The following is a 21,462-nucleotide window of genomic DNA, read 5'->3' on the forward strand; positions in this document are numbered from 1 at the left end:
CTGCCCTTTATGGGAGCAACATAATACCAGTCTTTATTCAGTAACAATGTAACATAATGGGATCGGAATGTGCAAAATGACTGTTCTTAAATTACTGTGCCTCACAAGAGCCCAACACAAGCTGGGGCTTAATGTAAAAAATCATTAGGCGCAGATTACTAAAGTGCTCCTGCATTAAGGAGGTCAAACCGAGCCTGTTTGTGGTATTTTCCAGGACAGAAACTCTTTGCTAATATCTTGATTACGACCGCGTTCCGGGGCGGGCGGGGGCCGGGGGGTGCCCATGCCGGCACCCCGGGCTCGGGCGCTGTGGCTTCTGCGAACGGGCCGCGGGGAGAGGCCGGCGGGCGGGGAGACGGGCTGCCAGGTGGGGTGGAGAGGCGGCCCACGGTCCCGAGGCATTTCTCGAGAAACTTTGGTGCATCCCATCGTTTCGAGCTCTGAGCGGCTGGAACGATGCTAATTCTCCAGATCTTCGGGGGCTCGGTTATGAAAACGTATAGGAGGCTCGGAAAATAAAGAAAAAGCATAAAGACAGGATGACTCATGCGCTCCCATCATCTCAATACCTGGAGATGACCCCTGGGCGTTCTGAATGCAAATTCATTCCTCTTTTTTCTTTTTTTTTTTCTTCTTCCTTTCTGTGCGTAACTATGTAATATGTTTTTACAAAATTTATGCTTCGAATATAGCTCTTCACTAAATGTTACAGGTACTGTCAATATTGCTCCACATCGTTAATTATTCCTCTACAATATAATTTTATGGCTACATGGTGTTCCTTCATGTGGAGGCACCTCGTTTATTTAATTTTATCCTGGTTCGTGGGCATGTGGCTTGCCTTCTAAGTTCTCCCCACGATGCAGGCGGGGTCGACGACTATCTTTTTTTTTTTTTTTTTTTTTTTTATGATAGTCACACACACAGAGAGAGAGAGAGGCAGAGACACAGGCAGAGGGAGAAGCAGGCTCCATGCACCGGGAGCCCGATGTGGGATTCGATCCCAGGTCTCCAGGATCGCGCCCTGGGCCAAAGGCAGGCGCCAAACCGCTGTGCCACCCAGGGATCCCTATCCTTATAGAACAACATCTTCCCACCCGTCAGGTCATCTTCGTGGGCTCCTAGACGTGGAATTGCTGAGTGGAAGGAAATGCATGTTTTTGCGGCTGTTTCGATCCCAATTGCCTCCTTGGCCTCCAGAAGGCTCGCTTTCCGGGCCGTCGTGCGTGGTGCTCATGGGACCTCACGCTTCCAGGGATGGGTCCCGAACCCGTCCCAGCAGCCCGCTCCCAAGACTTCTTGAACGTCGCTTTGCATTCGCCGACTCACGTCACGCAAGACCACCACGGCCACTGCTCGCTTCCGCACACCCACACATGAAATTGTCATCAGAAGAAAGACTGGATTAAGAGACACCGTCAGGGCCGCTCATACAAAACGAAGGTTGCCTAAGAAGATTCTAGAAAAAAGCCGGAGAGGACAAAACAGAGCGGAAAAGATTCCCCTTGCGTTGAAATGTTTTTTTTTTTTTTTTTTTTTTTCCAGCTTGCAAGTCCAAGCTTCGTGCAATTCCATTTTTGCATTGGAGAGCGTTGCTAGCCTCTTATCTTATTTAAATAGAAGACTTCCAGAATTCGAATCACTGAATCACCAGGTGGCCTCCGAGATGATGCAGTTACTCTCCGGAACAGTGGGCTCACGTCTGGAGTGGGGCCTGTTATTTGGTCAACGTTCGTACTAATTGAAGCAGGCACCGCGCGTGTGTGTGCACAGGGCCGCGGGAGGGCATGCGTGAAGCAGAGATTTTTGCGCCCGTGATACATAACCACGTGCGCATAAACCCACGTATCTGCAAAATGCGCGCCACCGTTGTAGCCTCATCATGGGAACTCGCGCCATCTGAAATATTTGCCCGTGATTACGAGCCTCCGCTGTCAATCATGACGGCACAAATCCAATACTCGGGCCATATGGCCTTGAAACTTTCAATCGATAGGAACCTTTTAAAGCTGAAGCTTCAAAAAAAAAGTTGTATCAAATATATATTCAATGAGAAGGAGGTCAATTGAATAATTGATTACTCAGTAACAATTAAGTGCTCTTCAGATATCTCTGGGAAATCTTGAAATATAACGGTGATAGATATTTATCAGTTTATCAGTTATTGTTGCATCATCTATTTATTTTCGGGCCCAGAGTCCATTCTTTCATTTGTATACGTTAGCAGCAGGATCCCCGGGGTGAGAAATGATCACGTGTGTTTTTGCTACCCCAAAACCAAGGAGGTGGAAAGGTGGGTAGAGGTCGGTCCAGTCCAGGGTTGCCAACGTGAAAACGGCTTCTTTGTGATGACTTTTAGGTAAAATAGCCGGAGACTGCCTCTCCCAAAGGTGCCTGCTCCAAAATGCAGTCCTTCTTGCGAAGGACATTTAGGTGATGGTGTCAGGACCATGTGGGTCTTCCTGCCACCTACTTTCTCTTCAAAAGCACCCAGATCTGCAGGTCTCCGCAGATAAAATGCCGATGATCATATCTCCAAAAACCACTTGTCCCTTAGCACCATTTGTTAGCAAAGCTCTTAGATTTATCTCTGTCCTTTTTTTAAAAAAAAAAAAAAAGATTTTATTTACTTATTCATGAGAGACACAGAAAGAGAGAGAGAGGCAGAGACACAGGCAGAGGGAGAAGCAGGCTCCATGCGGGGAGCCCGACGCGGGACTCGATGCCGGGACCCCGGGCAGATTTCAATCACTGAGCCACCCAGGAGTCCCGTATCTCTGACCTTTCCAAAGGAGCTCTATAGATGCAGCGTTATGAAGTCATTGACAATTCATCAGAGAGCATCGGCATCCATGCACACGCACCTGCGCGCACACGGCCCCCTCTCTGTACCACATGGGGTGGGGGCGAGGACAGAAGGTGACTCTGCTGTTTGGAAAGAGGCGCCCAAGGGCTCATCTTTTTTTTTTTTTAATAAATTTATTTTTATTGGTGTTCAATTTGCCAACATACAGAATAACACCCAGTGCTCACCCCGTCAAGTCACCCAGTCACCCCCACCCCCCGCCCACCTCCCCTTCCACCACCCCTAGTTCATTTCCAAGGGCGCATCTGTAGACCACACTTGTGTGCATCACCTCCGCCTTTGTCCAAGAGCTCAGAGGCGCTGATCTGGTGTTAAAAAAAAAAAAAAAAATCTCTCAACGGTCCCCCTTGCAATCGGTAAAGTTGTATTTTCCTGACACTTAAGGCCTTACCATCCGTAACAGGCACACCTAAGAAATGACTAACTGGACGCAAGAAACCTGTGCTGAACAGGAGGGACACCTGTTCACATAATCACCCAAACCCAGGCCAAAGGTGATGCATTTTATAGATCTCTCTATTTTTCTCATTCATTGATTTGAGAAGTACGTCCCGAACCTCCTCTCTGGGCTGGGCGCAGGGACAAAGGAGTGGGACAGGACAGGTCGGGTGTCTAACCGCCTGGAGTTCTCATTTTGGTGAGAGAATCAGACCAAAAATAATAATAATAATAATAAAAGATGAAGAAATTGAACACATACAATTTTTAATAACTGCTGAGAAGCAAAGGACCGAGAGAGGAAATACTAGAGTAATAAGCCAGATGTGAGGGGATCCCTGGGTGGCTCAGCCGTTCAGCGCCTGCCTTCGGCCCAGGGCGTGAACCCAGGGACCCGGGATCGAGTCCCGCGTTGAGCTCCTGCCCTGGAGCCTGCTTCTCCCTCTGCCTCTCTCTCTCTCTCTCTCTCTCTCTATCATGGATAAATAAATAAAATCTTAAAAAAACTAAGCTAGATGTAAGGGGATGGTCATACGCTGCCTTTTTGAGAACAAGATATTTCAAATGAGATCTAATGAATGAGAAGGCATTGGCCATGCAAGGCCTTGTGTGTGCATGTGCGTGCACGCGTGTGTGTGTGTGTGGGGGGGGTGACAGGAGGGCTTATCAATTACTCCAGGCGGTGAGAACTGCATAGTCAAAGGCCCTGAGGTATCAAATTGCTGAAAGTGTTAATGATCAGTGAGAAGGCCCCTGGGGTCGGAGCAGAGCCTGAGAGATGAGGTCGTGGGTCAGCTGGGGTCAGCTGGGGACCGGATTGCCCCGGGCTGTGTGGTCGGGGGGGGGGCTGGGGTTTAATCAGAAGGGGATGGGAAGCCATCGAAAGGCGTTAGGAGAATATATGAATATATGGTCCTTTCTGTCACTCCAGGAGCTCCCCGAAGCTCAAGGGTATACAGTGGTTTGGAGGAGGGCCTCGCAGCTCCGGTGACCCACCGTAGAAGGGCGAGGATGGAAGGCAAGGGGGATCCCTGATGTATCTGGAGACAGACGTGGCAGGGATTCCTGGTGGCCTGGAGGACACGCGGAGGGGACCGGGGCTCCAAGCTCACTCCTGGGCGCGATGCTGTGAAGGGTGCAGGTGGAGAAGTCCAACAGAACCTCAGGGAAGGAATTCTGGGGGGAGAAGGGGCGCAGCTTCGTGTCGGGGAGACCCGCGTGGACAAGGGGCACAGCACCGGCGACAAAGGGTGAGATGGCCCAGGACGGGGGGAAGCTGGGACTGAGCCCCGAGGAGCCCAAGGAGGGCGGCGGAGGAGGAAGGGCCTGCAGCAGAGACCAGGGAAGAGGAGCCCCTGAAGCCGGAGGAAGACCGAGGCGGGTGGCCTCGGGGAGCTGCGAGGGCAGTGAGTGGCTTTAGCGGAGGGTCTAGCCCTGGCCCCCCTCGGACACGAATGCTTTCTCCTGACGTCCCTGGAACCGCGTCGCCTTCGGACCCCGGAGCTCTTGGGGCAGGCTCTGCTCACCTACTCATTGTGCAGGTAAACTGAGGCTCGGGGAGGTCCGGTCACGGCCTCGACCTCGCCTTCCAGCCGGAACCATCCGGCACCGGTCCTGGGCTCCTGACCACGCTGACCTCTAGGTGTTTTCTACTTTGCAGAACACGACGGCGTCTGGGGTCCGGTCGGCCGATGGTGGCCAAGCCATGCTGCTGGGAGACACGGGAACGTCGTTTGGCGCCCTTTTTTAAAAGATTTTATTTATTTATTCATGATAGACACACACAGAGAGAGAAAGAGAGAGAGAGAGAGAGAGAGGCAGAGGCACAAGCAGAGGGAGAAAGAGTCTCCATGCAGGGACCCCGACGCAGGACTCGATCCCAGGACCCCAGGATCACGCCCTGGGCTGAAGGCAGGTGCCAAACTGCTGAGCCACCCAGGGATCCCCCCACCTTTTTTTTTAAGACTTATGTATTTACTTGAGAGAGAGAGAGAGAGAACACAGGGGCAGAGGGAGAAGCAAGTGGACTTGCTGCAGAGCAGGGAGCCCTACTCGGGGCTCCATCCCGGGCCCCCAAGACCATGACCTGAGCTGAAGGCAGATGCGTCCCCAAGTGAGCCACCCCTGCGCCCCTTCTTTCTGCCTTTTGAATGCCAGCCTTGCCGCCATCTGCATATCGCCTATTAAATATTGCCCCCCCCCTCTGCGTCGTCCCCGGCTGTCCCCCCGTAAGGAGGGGCCTGGCCACAGGCTGACGGCCAATCCACCCCAAGAGGAGGAAGCTTTGCAAAGCAGACCAGCTCAGAGGCAAGAGAGCCTTCAGAGCAGGTTCTCCACTTGCAGTTAAGGCAGGTGCCCAGCCCTGGAGGCCCCGCGGCCATGGCCACCCCTCGCCCACACCCCCTGGCACGTAGGCAGGCTTCCCTGAGTCGGGGCGGCCACGCCAGGCCCGGCGCGTGCAGGGCATCTAATGACACCGACTCGGAAGCCCCGACTCATTTCCGCCGTGTCAGGGGTGAGCCCGGCTTTCTGCAGAGCCTCCTAACAAGATGACAGGCGTCACCGTCCGGGGGGCGGGAGGACAAGCTGGGGACAGGGCGGCGAGTGTCACAGACCAGAGAGCAGATGTATCATCGCGGCCCTGCCGCGCCGGGAATGACACCTTTTGACTCTGGAGCGTGTGCCTCAAGGAGCTAACCTCCCTGTTCCCGCTGCACACGCGCGATCGGTGACAGCCCGCCGATCGGCAGGTAGGGGACCGCGGGGCACGGGGCACGGGGGCCGGGCGGGCGCACATTCCGCCGCGGGGCTGCCACGGAGACTGCGCGGTGGGCTCCAGCGAAGGGGCTCGCGAAAAAGCACGCTGGGGTTTTAATATTGTTTTAATGTGATTAAAAAAGCCCTAAATTAATTTATTTTCTGACGCTAGAAAATAGTCCGGCGCTGCTGCATCGCAATATGTGCTAAGAAGAGCAGTCTGATAAAATTCATTAGAAAAGAATTAAATTCATCATATAAAACGCAGTCATTTTATTTTAAGTAGTTCCCGAGTGAGAGGCCCAGGCAATGGTTCCCGCGAGTCACAGCAAGGACACGCTGGGGAGGAACCCCCGGGTGGGCCCCCCCCGGACGCTGTGGCCTGTTGCAGCCGAGAGCCCCCGCCCTTGCTGGGGGCCAAGAGCAAGGAGTCCTTGCTACCTGCCCTGCTTGGATGGAGCCGTAAAACACCGTCAGACCCTCCCCGCGGTTCAAGACCCAGCTCGTCCCACCCCTTCTCCAGCCTTTGCCGCCTTTCCACCATTTTCTAATGATTTTTTGAAATTTATTTATTCATGAGAGAGAGAGAGAGAGAGAGAGAGGCAGAGACACAGGCAGAGGGAGAAGCAGGCTCCATGCAGGGAGCCTGATGCGGGACTCGATCCCGGGACTCCAGGGTCACGCCCTGGGCCAAAGGCAGATGCTCAACCGCTGAGCCCCCCGGACACCCCCCTTTTCCACCATTTGTTTCGACGTCATCACCCACTGTCTCAAGGAGCAACGTGATGTATATGCTCTGCTTTCGTCTCCGCGAGTAGCCGGTGAACCCCATTGGGGTGAAGGCCGCTTTCAGACTTTGCTTCTCCAGCTCCTCACGGCTCCCTGCCCCTCGGGTGCGGCCAGCCCTCAGCGTTTCCTTCGTGGGCAACGAGTCCCAGACGCCCCCGTCCGCTGGCACAGCCGGGGATGAGCAGCCCCTCCGGAGCGTCTCGAAGGGAGCAGGTGCCTCTCGCCGTCAGCTGGCTAGGCCCGAGCGGCCTGTCACGGGGCGTGCTGAAATCTAACCACGGACGACCTGCGCGACGGTTGTTTCGCTCCCGTTTGTAAAAGGAAGGAATAGTAGAGGCCTTAAGTCAAATGGAATCTATGGAGGCAGCAGCGGTGCTGACAGCAGGCCCCCGAGCGTCCCGAGTGAGTCCCTCTGATCCCCTAAAGGTACCTTTGGCTGCTGGCGTCTCGGGCACCGGGGGCTCAGCTGCAGGAGCTGAGGCCCGGCCTGCAGAACGGGAGCTGCAGGAATCCGGCGGCGGGAACACCCTGCCTCTCCCCAGCACCCAACAGCAAACCATCCCGGAGACTTTGTCCCTCAGTTCTGCTTAAGGATGGGAACGTTGAGGCCGGGAGCAGGGCGTGCGTGGCCCCGCAGTGTCAGACACCTGCCCCGGGCTCCACCTGCCTGGAGCCCAGCTCCCCGTCTGCACCGCCCCGGTCGTGCCACCGCCCCAGCACCCGGCTCCCGGCCCTCACGCGGGGCCCAAGCCTACCACCGCGACAGGCTACGGGGACGATCCCGGCCAGAGGGACGGGAGGCGGGGATGGCCACCGCCAAGGCCAGCAGAAGATGCCTTTGCTTTTCCCTGAATTTCATCCTATAACCCGAGGCAGGCCACGGAAACACCTTTGGATGCGAGGATGCCACATTTTTGGTCTTGAGCAACCACAGATGTTGACCTCAGCTGGTTTTGTTGTTGTTGCTTTGCTTGTTTTTGGCCACATCAAGCTCGGGCACAGCCCCGGGTTTCCAGGCGCGTCTGGGCATCGGTGGGTGTGGGGCGGGGCGTGAAGGGCACGTGATCCCTCTATGGTTTTCCCGAAGCGCAGCTGAACGTTTCAGACGTCGTGGTACGTGCCCCAAACCGCCCGCCTGGGAACTGGATGACTGTCGTGCCCACGTGCCGCGCACGCCGGCCACCCCGGGGAGGGACGGGCTCGTCGCCCTCCGGACCCCAGGCCGCCCGGACCCTCGGCACCCCCTCTGTGGGGAGCCCCCCTTCTCAACGCGGGCCCGCTCGTTTCAAACGCGGCACTGGCCACAGGGAGGGGGGTTGTCGGGACGCTTAGCAGCTGGGAATTGCACCCTCTCCGGTGGCTTCCTGGGGAGACCCGCAGAGCTCCTGAAACACGACATCTGAGTCGCCTAAAGGCAGAGCTGGTGCCCTGGGGAGGGTCTGGGCTCCGAGGGGCCAGAAGTCTCAGGTCCTGAAAACTCCAGCCCCAGCCCGGGGTCAGATACAGGGTGTGGAGCCCGGGGGCCCCAGGGTGGGGGGACGCCCTGGGGTGGGAAGGCCCTCGAAGAAACAGAGAGGCGGGTCTCCCTACCAAGAGAGCGGCCCCATGCAGCCCCGTCACTTGTCGGGGTGTTTCGGTCTTTCCAGAGAACCTGAAAAGCTCGCGCTCCTATGACGCTGGCAACTCATCGAGGACGGAAGTGTGACCATCACACAAGCCACAAGGAACACCTCGGGGAGCCGGGTGCACCCCCCCCAGGCCACCCTTTAAGCCCCATTATCCCCCTGGGGCTGCTTGGAGCCTCACCCCTCCATCCTCACCTCTCCTCAGCTTTGCTCGCCCCGAGGGGACGCACAGGGCAGAGGAGATGGGACAAGAGCCGGGAGTCGCCGTCCAGCCCGTGGACCAGTGGCATTGGCATCAGCCAGGAGCGGACGACAGAGGCCAAACCTCACACCTACACAGACTTTCTGAATGAGGAGCCGCATCATCCCAAGCTCCACCTGATGCCTGCACACTTGGACTTCGAGAAGCATCTGTTTAGGGCTGAAGAAGAGAACCGGCTTGAGGGTGGGGAATGCCTCTCCCTTCTCCGGAAGATACAGACGCCGATAGAGCACCAGGCCCCTCTGCTCCTACCCCCACCCTGCAGACTAGAAATGGTCACCATCGTCCACGCAGGGAGCAAGAAGGGGGTTTCCAGAACCCCCACCCAGCCTCCACCGCTGCAGGGAGAGCTGCCCACGCCCCCGACGCAGGTCCTGCAGCCAGAACGATGCCCCTCGGCTCAAATCACCGGGACGGGGACCCCAGGAAAATTCTCTTTGGACATGAGCTTTCCCGAAAACAGGAATTTTCAGGCTCTGGACCCCAGGGGGGGGGACACAGCACAGTCGAGTGTGGAGTCCTGCATAACCATCAGGCTCCTTCACACCTTAGGAAAAGCACCTGTCGGGGCGCCTGGGGGGGCGCAGTCAGCTAAGCGTCCGACTCCTGGTTTGGGCCCAGCTCACGATCTCGGGGTCGTGAGATCGGGCCCTGCGTCGGGCTCCACCCTCAGCGGGGAGTCGGCCTCAGACTGTTCCTCTCCGTCCCCCACCTTCCCAGGAAATAAACAAATAAATAAATCTTAAAAAAAAAAAAAAACTGGAAAAAGAAAACCACCTCTCAGCATCCACGGGGCCGCCGCCGACCATAGAGAAGTGTGTGCTTCTGTCTCGGTTTTGCTTCTCCGACTCTCCCCAAATCCCCAGGCCTCGTCAGCAGAGACACATCTATCGATAATTACAGAATGCACAGCTTTGGGGGCATTTCCCTTCCATTCACGACATTTAGTGGTGTCAGTCTGAGCATAAATACAATTAGATTTGAGAGTTCTATTACAAAAGCCAATAAAGTGGGCCTCAGTAGAGAATCTAAAATTACTTAACTTTTCTTTAGAAAAATATTAAAACAGTATTATCACATCAATGAGAAGAAAAGACAGGAAGATAATAAAGTTATGTTAAACCTCCCTGTATTTACTCATGTGTGAAACAGTTATGTCTGGTCACATAATTGCAATGGTTCTGAGAAATATTTCATATTTTATAATGAACATTAAAAGAGTTTGTGGATCATTACTTTATATGAGTTCCAAAGTTATTACATAAAACCCAATAGGAATGGTTATAAATTATCGGATCCTCCGGCCCGGCCTTGGTAAACATAACATGAAGACTGAGACATTTCAGCAGACGAGATTCATGAGAAGAGGTAAAAGTCTCCCTGCATTTTAAGGGGGGAAGCGCAGACTAAAGCACTTGTTACCAGCTCTTAACATTTTTGTTTCTGTTTCAAAGAAATTCTACTGAATCACTAGCTTAAGCCACACACACACACACACACAAAAGCTTCCGATAGAACAAAAGAGAACTCACTCTCAGACACTGCCCTCATCTTTCCATCTCTCGCGATCCGGGCTGCGGCCCTGAGGTCACCGCGAAGCTCGTGAACTTTTTAAACGCAGCACGGGTTTAAAATACTGTACTTACCAGCCTCATATGATCACCAACAATTATTTGTTTTCAAAAGGAGATCCCCCCTTTGAAATCTGAAAATGCAATCCCCCCCTTTTGCAAAAACTGAAGAGTTGGAGTTGGGATTGATGTTTTTTTGTTGTTGTTGTTTTTTTTTTTTTTTTTTTTTTTTTTTTTTTTTTTTTTTTGCTCTGCAACATAGATTGGCAGGCAGTATTTTAATTAAAAGCGGTCATTTGTGAATCCCGGTTAAGAGTGAAATGGGTGCTATTCTATGTACCGGCACTTATCCTTTTTTTTTTTTTTTTTTTTTTAAATCGGAGCATCCTATTTTGTGTAGAAATTACACCTGCCACTCCGTTCGCCCCCAGCTTCTGCTCGGTGAGGGTTGGGTATCAGCATAATAGCAGCTGTGCCAACCAAGTTAGGGCCGGAGAGGGGAACTCAGCCCTCCCGTCGGCATCCAAGACGCATGTCACCAAACTGGTCCCTGGGAGATGCTGCAAAGTGCGCAGCTCCCCTAAGAAGACAGCAAAGTTCCATCCACATCCAGCTACAAGAACTACAAGCGCCTCCCTCCCCTGGGGCTGCAGAAGCAGCGCGCTCACTGCTGGAGGAGGGAGAGAGGAAGGATGCGGGCCTTCCCAGAGGCCTGCCCCCGACCTCCCACCCCCGTGAGGGTCCTGTACCTGCCAGCTCCCCACCTTGCCCGGGGCTGTCCCCTTTAGAGGGAGCAGCTGTTGGGGAGGCTTTCTCGGCAAACAGATGTCTTTGGGAGAATTTAAAGCTCTGAGTTGGAGGCCAGATTCTGACTGTACTTTGAATTATGTCTGCCTCGATCATTATGCAGTCATTCACATATATTTTAGACATCAATATTGTCTTAAAATATTCCCGAGTTCTCAATGCTATTTATATGCTTCGATTCTTTCCTTTGCTTCTGCTCTGACCGTATGCTCCAGCTTCCCAGAGTCACCGGGTGCCTGCACATCATCCTAATAAATATTTTTATTGGGGAGGGGTTTGCTCTTCTATCCTAAACGATTACTCTGGGAATCGAACGGAGACCAACATTCCTGAGAAGCCTTACCAACCTTCGTAACCGGCTTGAACGGAGAATTTACCAGTTTTCAGTATTTTTGAAGCCGAAGCAAGTCATGTTTTGCCTCGTTCCATAGATAGCGAGTTTCACTAAACAACAGAGGAAAGATGATGAAGATGCCAACTTACAACGTGGAAGTGTGCGTGTGGGGGGGGCGGCCAACCTCTCCCTCCTCGGTTACAGAAACGCTAATTTGGCTAAAATCTGAGTTTTTTGATGAAATATAAGTCTGCGGGTGGAGAAAACCTCAAAGCGAGGGCGGGGGGGGGGCGAAGAAAAGGAAAAGAACAGATATTTTCGAGACTTAACGAGGAGTGTGGAGAGGTCGGAGATCTTGTAGAGACATTCCGGCACATTCCGCGTTGGGTCACGTCTAGGGACATCCTTACGGGACCCTCAGAACTGAACACCGTGAGCCCAGCCCGGCCAATTAGATTCAGTGGCTCTGTTCTTACTTGAAAACGGGGTCAGGGGCTCGACTCCCCAAAACTCCTCTATTGATCGCCTTGTCCTTCCTTGTTAGTGGATCGTCCCCCTGAAGCATTTTGGCGATCACCTCTAGGTGGTGCTAACACTGCATAGCTTCTGCTTTTCAGCACAATGAAAACATTAATTTGCTATGAGATAATTTTTGACGTAAATGTAAAATGGTGCCCATTCGAACTCAATAATGAAGCATGGAGCATTTCTGCAGCTCCTAATTTGACTAGTTAAATGACTCCATTACGTGTCTAACAGACAGAAGCAAATAATTTCTGGTCAGTTGATGTTCACTTATCCGTATCATTTTGCCCTGAAAATAAAGTCTCTAATCTACAATTCCTTTGTCTTAGTTTTTTTTTTTTTTTTTTTTTTTTTGCTTAAGATTATTAAAGCAAATATACTTAAATAACTCAGAATAAACCGGTTCCAAGCAACAATTAAAACATCAGAGCACGCGGGCAAAGCAAGTATCCGTAGTAAGGGAAGCAGACAACCAACCGGATGGCCCCTCCCGAATTACTCCAACCTTTGCCCCTGTCCCTTGGCCTAGGGGGCCAGGATGAGCTTGGGGCTTCCAAAGAACACCTTTCTAGACCATTGTCTATCTGCGGCCCAGAAGAGGGCTGCTTGCTGTCTGTTCTCTTCCCCCTTTTTACTTTGCCACATAACTTTGAGGATGTTTGGGAAATTTTCAGCAAGATGCATTGCACTATAGCAAAAAAAAAAAAAATGCTGCTTTAATAAATATCAAGTGATGAATAATTTTGCCCAAAGGGGAAAAAATGGTTAATATTGAATCTTAATGTTCCTCATCTAAATGCTTTTTTCTTCCTGCTAAAAACAAGTTCAGAATTAAAGCGTATCAGTTTACACATATTGCATGCATATTAGTGAGACACAGCTGTGTATGTCCCCCTCTTAAGAGCCATATGATTAAGTTATGGGATATCATATAATCCAAACTCCTTTTCTATTGGTCACCTTTCACAGACAAAAGCTTTTTAGTTTTAGGTCTATTAAATGACGGAATGTCCGATTCTGTGAATGCGCAAGTAATTATTATGAAGCACCTGTGTCTCTTATTTTCGCTTAGAAAGTCCATCTACAAATTGCTTTTGGAACGGCGCTCAGAGGCTGACACGGGTCTGCAGTCCCCCGTCAGGGGCAGCTGTCTGCTGTTCAGTGAGGTGGATCAAGAGTCCGGGTTCTGGGCCCCGGGTCTCCAGATCTTGACCAACTGCACGATTCCAAGCCCAGGCCATCCCACCCCGTAACCCCCCGAGGCAAAGGGTCAGCGGCCTCTTTCCGCTCCAGAAACAGCAATGGAGAGCGAAGACGAAGCCCCGAAGTTTGCAGGCAGCCCTGCGTGTCTACTTTTTGTCACCGTGCCTGGGTAGTATCACCAACCAGCTCGCACCAAGCCACATTCGAGCCAGGATCTTCATTTTTCCCCAAAGTAACATGCTATTTGACTCAATTAAATGCAGTTTTAAAATTAAAAAAAAAACTGGCTTGAGCGTGTGTATAGACTGTTTTTATTAAGCTTTTAAATCTTCAGATGCCTCCGTGCGTGCACATTTTAGCCATCTGCACGACGAGGGCAGAGGCTGTGCGCCTTTTGACGTGAAACAATGTCAAAAGGACTATTTATGACTCATACCTACTTTGTTGAGGTTTTCTGACTGCTGTTGTGTCTGCAACATGATCTGGAGAAGCAGCCCTCCTGCATAAGGCCAGTAGCTCGCCCTAGGGGGGCCGGACCTCACACCTCCTGTGCTTCCCCTGCCCCACGGGCCCCGCGATAGCCATCAGCGCCAGGCTCTTTGGTGTTATGTAGGTCGAGCGGCCCGTGGGTTTACAGGAAGGATTTGGCCTTTTGATTTGGTGTAGAATTTACAACCTGAGAGCGATGTTTCAGCGTGCAGATCTGGGTTGTGTGTGTGCTGGAAAAGGAAACGAGGTCAAGCTAGGAGAGAATAGTGCATCCAAAGAGGTTTCCACGGGCCCTCTGCTCAGGGGCGAGAAACCCCTCGCTGCGGCCATCGCTTTGACTGGGGCACCTGCCAGGGCGCACGTAAGACAGCCCCTGGGTGCGCCCCCTTCCGAGGGGTGGCCCTTTAATCCGTGTCCTGGGAACCGAGGTATAAAAGGAAGCGAATTCCGTGAGGCCGAGTCCACAGTGCAGCCTGAAGGCAAGAGGGCCACAGGAGAATACGAGCAGGTCCAGCAGGTACTCGGGAGCCAGCGACGCCACTCAAAACGCAAGCAAAAGGGGAACTGCCAGGCTGGAGCTTCCTTCGGGGGGAAGATTTCCACGAGGACACGTGGGAAACCTTACAACTCCTGAAAAACCTTGCACCAGTCGTCGGGGGGCCCCTTGGGGAGCCAGGTTCCTCTTGCCAGGTTCGCCTTGCACCGGTCGTCGGGGGGGGGCCCCGGGACCACACGCTTCCCCTAGAAGGGCTGAGGGCATGGAAAGCAGTTTAACTACCCAGGGGTCGGTGCTCCCTGCCCCAAAGTCAAAGGCAGTGATGCCGTCAGCCCTCGGGAGAGGAGATGCCCAGTCCTGAGTCTGGAGGCTCGGGGGCCCGGCGACGTGGTGCTGAAACGGAGTCTGCAGCGCCTTTCCCGAGACTCTACGCGGGCACGGAGCACCATCTCTTGGAACAAGGGGTGACGACTGCTTAAGGAAAATGGAAAATAGATCTTTGCCTTCTTGTCCATAAAGGGAAGGCGAGAGCAGATGCCAGCCGCAGATGAGCATTTCCCGAGGAGGGGAAAGTATTTCCGAAGGAAATCGGCGTCATAGCAGAACAGGTGAGAAAGGAATTAGAGAGTCTGAGGACGGATAACTCCGGGACCAGATGGGAACCATCTTAGGATTTGTGCGAGAGGAGGCGAGGAAACAGGGGAACGGTTAGCAAATACCTCTTAAAAATACCCTGGGAAACGGGAGAAGCACCAGTGGACGAGAGCCCTTACGCAACACCTATATTTAATAACGACTCCGAGGGAGATCGAGGAAATTAAACACCAGTAAGGTTGACTAGAGCAGTGGGGAAGATATTGGAAACACTAATCAGGGACAAAATAGGGAAAGTTATGATTTAATTAAAGATATTCAGCATGGATTCACAAAAGGGAGATCATACGTAACAAAACTAATAGAATATTTTGAAAAAAGTAACAAAAAGGAATTGAAGAGGGAAACCAGGGGTATAATTTACTGGGACTTTAAGAAAGCTTTTGATGCACTGCCTCACAAAAGGCTAATCTCCAGCGGTGGGGAGTTTGGGTCTGAGCGTGGTGGGGGTGGAGGATGAATGAAGAATTGTCTGGACCGAGGGTACTTGTGAGCATTACCATGAAGAGATTAGGATAAAGGGAGGAAAGTGAGTGCTGGAATTTCCCGAGATCTGAAATTTTTTTTTTAATTAATTTTTTAAACATAGCGCATCAGTAGCCTTGCTTAGGAAATGTGCCCGAACGTGATGAATTCCTCCTGCAGGTGTGATATCGGAGGGCAGGTGCCAGTTAATGCCACAAGGACAATAGCTTTGGGAAGGATTTGTTGAAATTTGATGAATACATGACTGTTCCCAATATACAATGAGGCTGTTTGTGACCAACAAGGGGGCATAGCCGCTAATTGCCGTATGAATAATGAACACAAATAACGATGGAGCGCACGGGCATCGAGGAGCCAAGGCTCCGTGATCCAGGGAGTGTAGGAGCAGCACCCACTACGGGGACGGTCCCAGCCTCGCAGGCACCGTGACTTCGCAACACTGCCCGACACGGTGCCTTGCGGAGCCGCACACGACTGTGCCGCGCACCCCCACGCGCACACTTGCAGGCCCGTAGGCCCACCCGCCCACACGCCCAGACACGAGCGTGCTCATGCCCTATCCCCGCACGGCCCCGCGGGTAGAGGAAAGTCACGGATGCAAAGGGAAGGGCGCACTCTCTTCCACAGGGAACTATTGGGGGGCGAAATCGGGGGCCCCCGGGGGCACGTGACAGTAATAGCAGAGGCCACGGGAATGAAAGGGGAGGCCGAGGGGCAGAGAAGCCGCGGGACACAGGAAGACCTTTGTGACGCCGAGCCCAGCCAGACCCCAATACCGTTTCCAAGTGCTAGCGAGGGGTGCGGGACTCTGTGGGGCGGGAGTGGCAGGGATCCCGCACGGGACCGACGCTCACCCTCAGGGACCGGGCCTTGGACACCACGGCAGGCACCTGTGGACGAGGGCAACTGGCTGCCCTCAGGGCCTGGATCCGACACTGACCCCTGGGAACAGCCAGGCTGGGACGAGGCATGGGGCGCTCTCCAAAAATGTCATCCCGGCCTTTGCCACGCATGTGCATTCTCGATCTTTTTTTTTTTTATTTAATTTTTTCTTTTTTTAAGTTCATGATAGACACAGAGAGAGAGAGAGAGAGAGAGAGGCAGAGACATAGGAGGAGGGAAAAGCAGGCTCCATGCTGGAAGCCCAACGTGGGATTTGATCCCGGGACTCCAAGATCGCGCCCTGGACCAAAGGCAGGCGCTAAACCGCTGAGCCACCCAGGGATCCCCACTTCCTCGATCTTGAGGCCGCAGGTCAGAGCACCGGTCGGGAGTGGGCGTGTTGACGGGAAGGTCCCCGCCGTCCAAGGGGACGCGACCCCTGGGGAACGGCGCTCCCATCGCCTCTCCATTTACGAAGTTGCACGAGCGCATGGAGACGAGGGGCCTACAGACACGGGAGTAGTAGAAAACTTTGCGCCTCATTTACTTTTTTTCATCATTTCTTAATAGGGAAGTGTGACGTGGTGGTGTCCACATCTAGGAGGTCATTTAGGGTGGAAGGTCGCACAATACAGGATGCAGGCCCTCCTCGTTAATGGCAACAGAAACATCGCCCCAGTGGTCGGCTCCTGCGGTGCAGAAGGGCACAGCATTCCCTCGAGACGAGCTTTGAAAAAAAAATATCCGTTACTACATCTCTCTCCATCTTTATGACTTTCCCCCTGGAGGTGCCCGGGTCTTAACTCCAGTAGTTGCAAACGAATACTCAGGAGCTGCAAACTGAGAGTGACAGACAGAAAGCATTCCTTGGAAGGAAGATAGCAGAATGCAACCTGCCCTGCTTGGGCCTCAGAGGTCCTCCTCCTACACGTCCCAGAGACGACAGACTTGGACAAGCACTTCTTGTCCGGATCAGATTAAAATAACAGGATTCACTCAGTATCCATGAGTGAATCTTTTTTTTTTTTTAATATTTTATTTATTCATGAGAGACGCAGAGAGACAGAGAGAGAGAAAGAGAGAGAGGCAGAGACACAGGCAGAGGGAGAAGCAGGCTCCATGCAGGGAACCCGATGTGGGACTCGATCCCGGGACCCAGGGGTCACGCCCTGGGCTGAAGGCAGGCGCTAAACCGCTGGGTCACCCAGGTGCCCCAATACCTGCGATTCTAAGGTATTTTACGCTCTTGTTTTTTTTTTTTTATGCTCTTGTTTTTGCAACCATATGATGACTTTCATAACGCTTGTGTGTTTTAAGGAAAAGTGCAAGTAATAGACAAAAAAGAAAGAAGAAAGAAAGAAAGAAAGAAAGAAAGAAAGAAAGAAAGAAAGAAAGAAAGAAAGAAAGAAAAAACCACCTATTTGCCTTCACATTGGGTCCATTCTTTGTTTTCCTCCCAGTTTTTCATGCAAAGCATATTTGGGGATTTCTGCTTTGTCCTTCAAAGCAAGAAAATGCTTCTTACGCCCTGGAGTCTAGTCAAGCACAGACGAAGCCGGCGTCTGCAGGGCCCGACCCTCACCGTGAGCGAAGGGTTAACCGGACGACCCTGGAGCCCTTCCCAACCCCACCATCCAGCCCAGAGACAATCCAAATCGGTCAGCGATCTAAGAAAAGACGGGCCTCCCACCTCCCCTTCCACACAGCTTGCCCCCCACCCCGAGAAATCCCGAATCGCCCCCCATAGAAGCCCCGAGGAGAATAGAACGTGGTTTGGAAGGAGGACAAAGGGTTAAAAGGTACCTGTCAGGAACGTCTCTGGAAATCAGTCATTGGGAATCATCTGTCAGCGAGACAAAATTAATTACTACATGTAAAACGAAGAAATCAATGTAAATTAAACACTGCATAAATGGTATAAAAGTTTAGGACACCTTGATTGTTAACTAATTACTGGTCCACGTGGGAGTTTTCAACAAGCCGCCGCGGGGACGTGGCTCACGAGACTCCCTCCAAATCTCCCCAAAGTCGAGTTTGGGTCCTGCGGGCGTTTCCACCTCCAGTTAAGACTGGAGTTTGGGGCAATTACAGTGACTTGCCAAGTGCCGTGCCCCGTTAGCACTTCTCGGCATCCGAGGCTGGCGGGAGGACACAGCCTCAGTTCAAAGGTTAGACTCACGACCTCGGCGGCCTCAGAAGAAGCCCCCCCCCCCCCACCAAAGGCCCCCCGCCACAGGCTAAGAACTGGGGCAATCAGCAGGCTGCCCATTAGCAAATATTTTATTATTTTATGCAAAGCCGGTTTTATTGGTGAAATGAAGTCAGTCGTTATAAATAGTTCAAACGTGGTCGGGATTTAAGATGTGACTTCCACGCTGTGTCGGGTTCCTAAGGTGGGTTCGTCGGCTTCTTGGTGGGGACAGGAGGGGGGTGAGAGAAAACGCCAGCGTGGAGGCTGTTGTACATCACGCTCCGGGTCGTGGGCCTTGGGGTCGGGGCTGGGGGCCCTGCACCTGCCCCTTTCCCTCGGAGCCCTGGCACGGAGACCCAGGTTCCTGACGCTCCGTCCCCCACGGAGGGACTCAAAGAAGGCATTTGCCTCCGATCGCCTGGCCCGGAGACACAACCTTTTGCAGCATCTCCTCAAACCCAATATGAGCCCACTGCAGCCCCAATTTTCCCGTTTCTTCGTGTATTCTACTGATGCCTAAGCTGGAGAAGCCCCCGCAGGCACTGCACGAAAATCAAGGTTTCTTTCGGGAACTTCGCCTCACTCAGGGTGACCCCAGCTCTCCCCTCTCTCCCTGACTTTTTACCGTCTAACCACCTGACACCTGCCGGGCTCCCCTGAAGCCTGCGGGCCCTTCGCTTCTCAGTGCCTGGGTCCTGGCAGTGATCCCATCCCTGGGACGCAGCCGTCACCCCGCGGGGAGCACCCAACAGCAGAACGTTCTCCCTACCAAGACCCGCAAGCCCCACGGCTGAAACGGACCCCAAGCGTCCTCCAAAGTGTGCTCTGCAGACACCTACACGCAAATTTTTTTTTTTTTTTTTTTTTTTTTTAGAAAAAGTACAATATACAATTTGTAAAATCAGGGAGCTGGAGATTACTTAGGAAAGGACGATTTGCATTGCAAACGAACTTTCTGATTTATAGAGTCACCACGGGGTTCCTTAGGTGAGTCAGTCTAAAACAGGAGTCAGCTCTCGGTGCATCTAAAATAGGATCCAGTCCCCAAAATGCAACACACACACCCTACCAGCGACGGCCCCATCCATACTGGCCATTGCCAGGATAATAAAGGAACTTTATTTTCCTTTTTTCTCCAAGGCTTTCCTGCAAGGGTATCATCACTCCCATCACACTGGCCTTCCTTTGGTTTAGTTCTCTGGGGGCTGGCCGCCTTCGGGCAGGTGTTGGGTCTCAACCCAGAGAAGCCACCCAACGGCGGTCTTGCAGTGTGTTTGATATTTGGTGGGAAGTGACTACCCGGCCGAGGAGGAAATCCAAGGCTTCATATTAACTCAAGGAGTCTGTAAACATCCCGTTATTCCATGCAGTCATTCCATCTCAGGTGACCCGCCCCGGAGAAATCCTATAACATAGAGGGACATCTGGGAACGGAAGGTGCCACCGCCAGATTCAGAGACATTTCCCACTTTGTATTCGTAATAAAAAAAAAAAAAATTGGAAACAGCCTAAATATTCAATGACTGGAGAAAAAATTTAAAAATCCCAAATAGGATATTTTATTAGAGCCACAAATTTGTACATGCAAAGAGTTTTAATAATATGAGAAAATTTGCAGGTTACGTATACAGTACACGCAAGATCACGTGTGCAGTGGGGTTACAATTAGGTAAAAGACACAGAAGAAACCTGAAAGGAAATAAATCCAAACGGTGGCAGTCTTCACAGAGTGAGAAACGGCTGGAGGGTTTTTTTTTTTTTCCTATTTTTTGATAATCGGGGAAAAAAAAAAAAGAAGCAAAAGCTGCTTTGACCTTAAGAAAATGCAAGGTGATTGCTTTTCTTAAAAAAGGAAAACATATGGGGTTCAAGGCAGCGAATTAGAAGCAAGCTTCCATTCACTTTGATATTTATCATTAAGAAGCAAAATTTCTATCAGTGTCAAAGATTTCAGCTCACTCAGACCATAATGTTCTTTATTTAAATATCTTACGCCCGCAGTGTTCTAAGGGCCTCAGACGTCCCTGCCCGGACGCGAGGGCGGAGCTCGTTCGGGTCCTGCACACCCGGGGGAGGCGTCAGGCCCTACGGGGCTGTAAGGTTCCCATACGCGGCTTCTCTAACCCTCGGAGGGTCCTGGCACCCGACATGCACAGGGACACGAGTGTCCTCACCGCCAGCGACCCCATCCGGCCACCGCCCTGGGGCCTGGCACGGGCTCAGCAGGTGCCGGAGAAGAAGTGAGCCCCCCTGCTAGCCTCCGCTCTCCGTGCCCCCCGGGCCTGCGCGGGGTCACAAGGGCTTCCCCGAGAGGGGTCTCAGGAGCCCCTGGGCCAACAGCCTCCCTGCTATGCAGCTGGGAAGCCCTGGGGCAGAGACCGATGACAGCCTGGGGTTGGGATCCCCGTCTTACTGGGCATAAACTCATTGTGCCTCAATTTGCCAATCCTTAGAACTGGGAAGATAAGCTACGCCCCCAGGGATTCGGGCGAGCGTGCTGAATCCGGGGAAAAGGAATAAGTCTTCTATTAAGACTGATTGCCGAACGGTGGGGGGGGGGGGGGGGGAGCCAGTCTGGTTTCAGTTAATGAAGAAGATGTCATTTTACTTCCACGTCTGGTTGTGGCAAAAAAGGGTCAATCGGATCCCGCATCCCATGGAGAACAAGCAGAAAAACAGCGACAGAGAATAGTGCTGGGGTGTGTGTGTGTGTAAGTTATTTTAAGGTACAAGAGTGTTGTCAAAGAGGCCAGGATCGAGGGCCACGGCTGTAAGCCGACGGGATCCCGACGAGCGGGGCCTGGTTGGGGCATCCCTAGTCCCACTGAGGCAGCCTGGACCTCACGAGCGGCAGCGGGGGCGCCGGAGCTTTCCGGAGGCCGAGGCGCCCGGGGGACCAGAATTAGAAGCTGCTAGGGCGAGGGGCAAGGTCCCTGGTCAATGGCCCAGACTTTCGTCTCAGGTTTGACCCCTGCAGGGACGCACTTAGGAGTAAGAAACAACAGAAAACAAACCCACCCTTGAACCCCGCGCAATTCTGAGCGGCCGAAGGTGACATATGCCCCGAGCCCCGTGGGCTGCTGGAAA

General features: G+C 52.6%; 1 protein-coding gene across 11 annotated transcripts in view; it reads right to left on the reverse strand.

The window, feature by feature from the left end:
* The window catches only part of LOC119863924 (zinc finger protein 536), a 428,184-nt gene that overhangs the window by 47,689 nt on the left and 359,033 nt on the right, over positions 1-21,462 (reverse strand). The window contains exons 5-6 of one of the 11 annotated variants that reach the window (XM_038529529.1): positions 17,988-18,027; positions 16,772-16,911 (exon numbers count right to left, since the gene is read on the reverse strand). The exons of 9 other annotated variants lie outside the window; for them this stretch is intronic. In XM_038529529.1, the coding sequence (XP_038385457.1) occupies positions 18,014-18,027 (14 nt within the window). In that variant the 3' untranslated portion in view covers positions 16,772-16,911; positions 17,988-18,013. Of the gene's footprint in view, positions 1-16,771; positions 16,912-17,987; positions 18,028-21,462 lie in introns of those variants that run through there. One more of the 11 variants, XM_038529528.1, reaches the window with a different exon arrangement.

This window comes from Canis lupus, chromosome 1 (genome assembly GCF_011100685.1).
Source record: "Canis lupus familiaris isolate Mischka breed German Shepherd chromosome 1, alternate assembly UU_Cfam_GSD_1.0, whole genome shotgun sequence".
Classification (NCBI taxonomy): domain Eukaryota; kingdom Metazoa; phylum Chordata; class Mammalia; order Carnivora; family Canidae; genus Canis; species Canis lupus.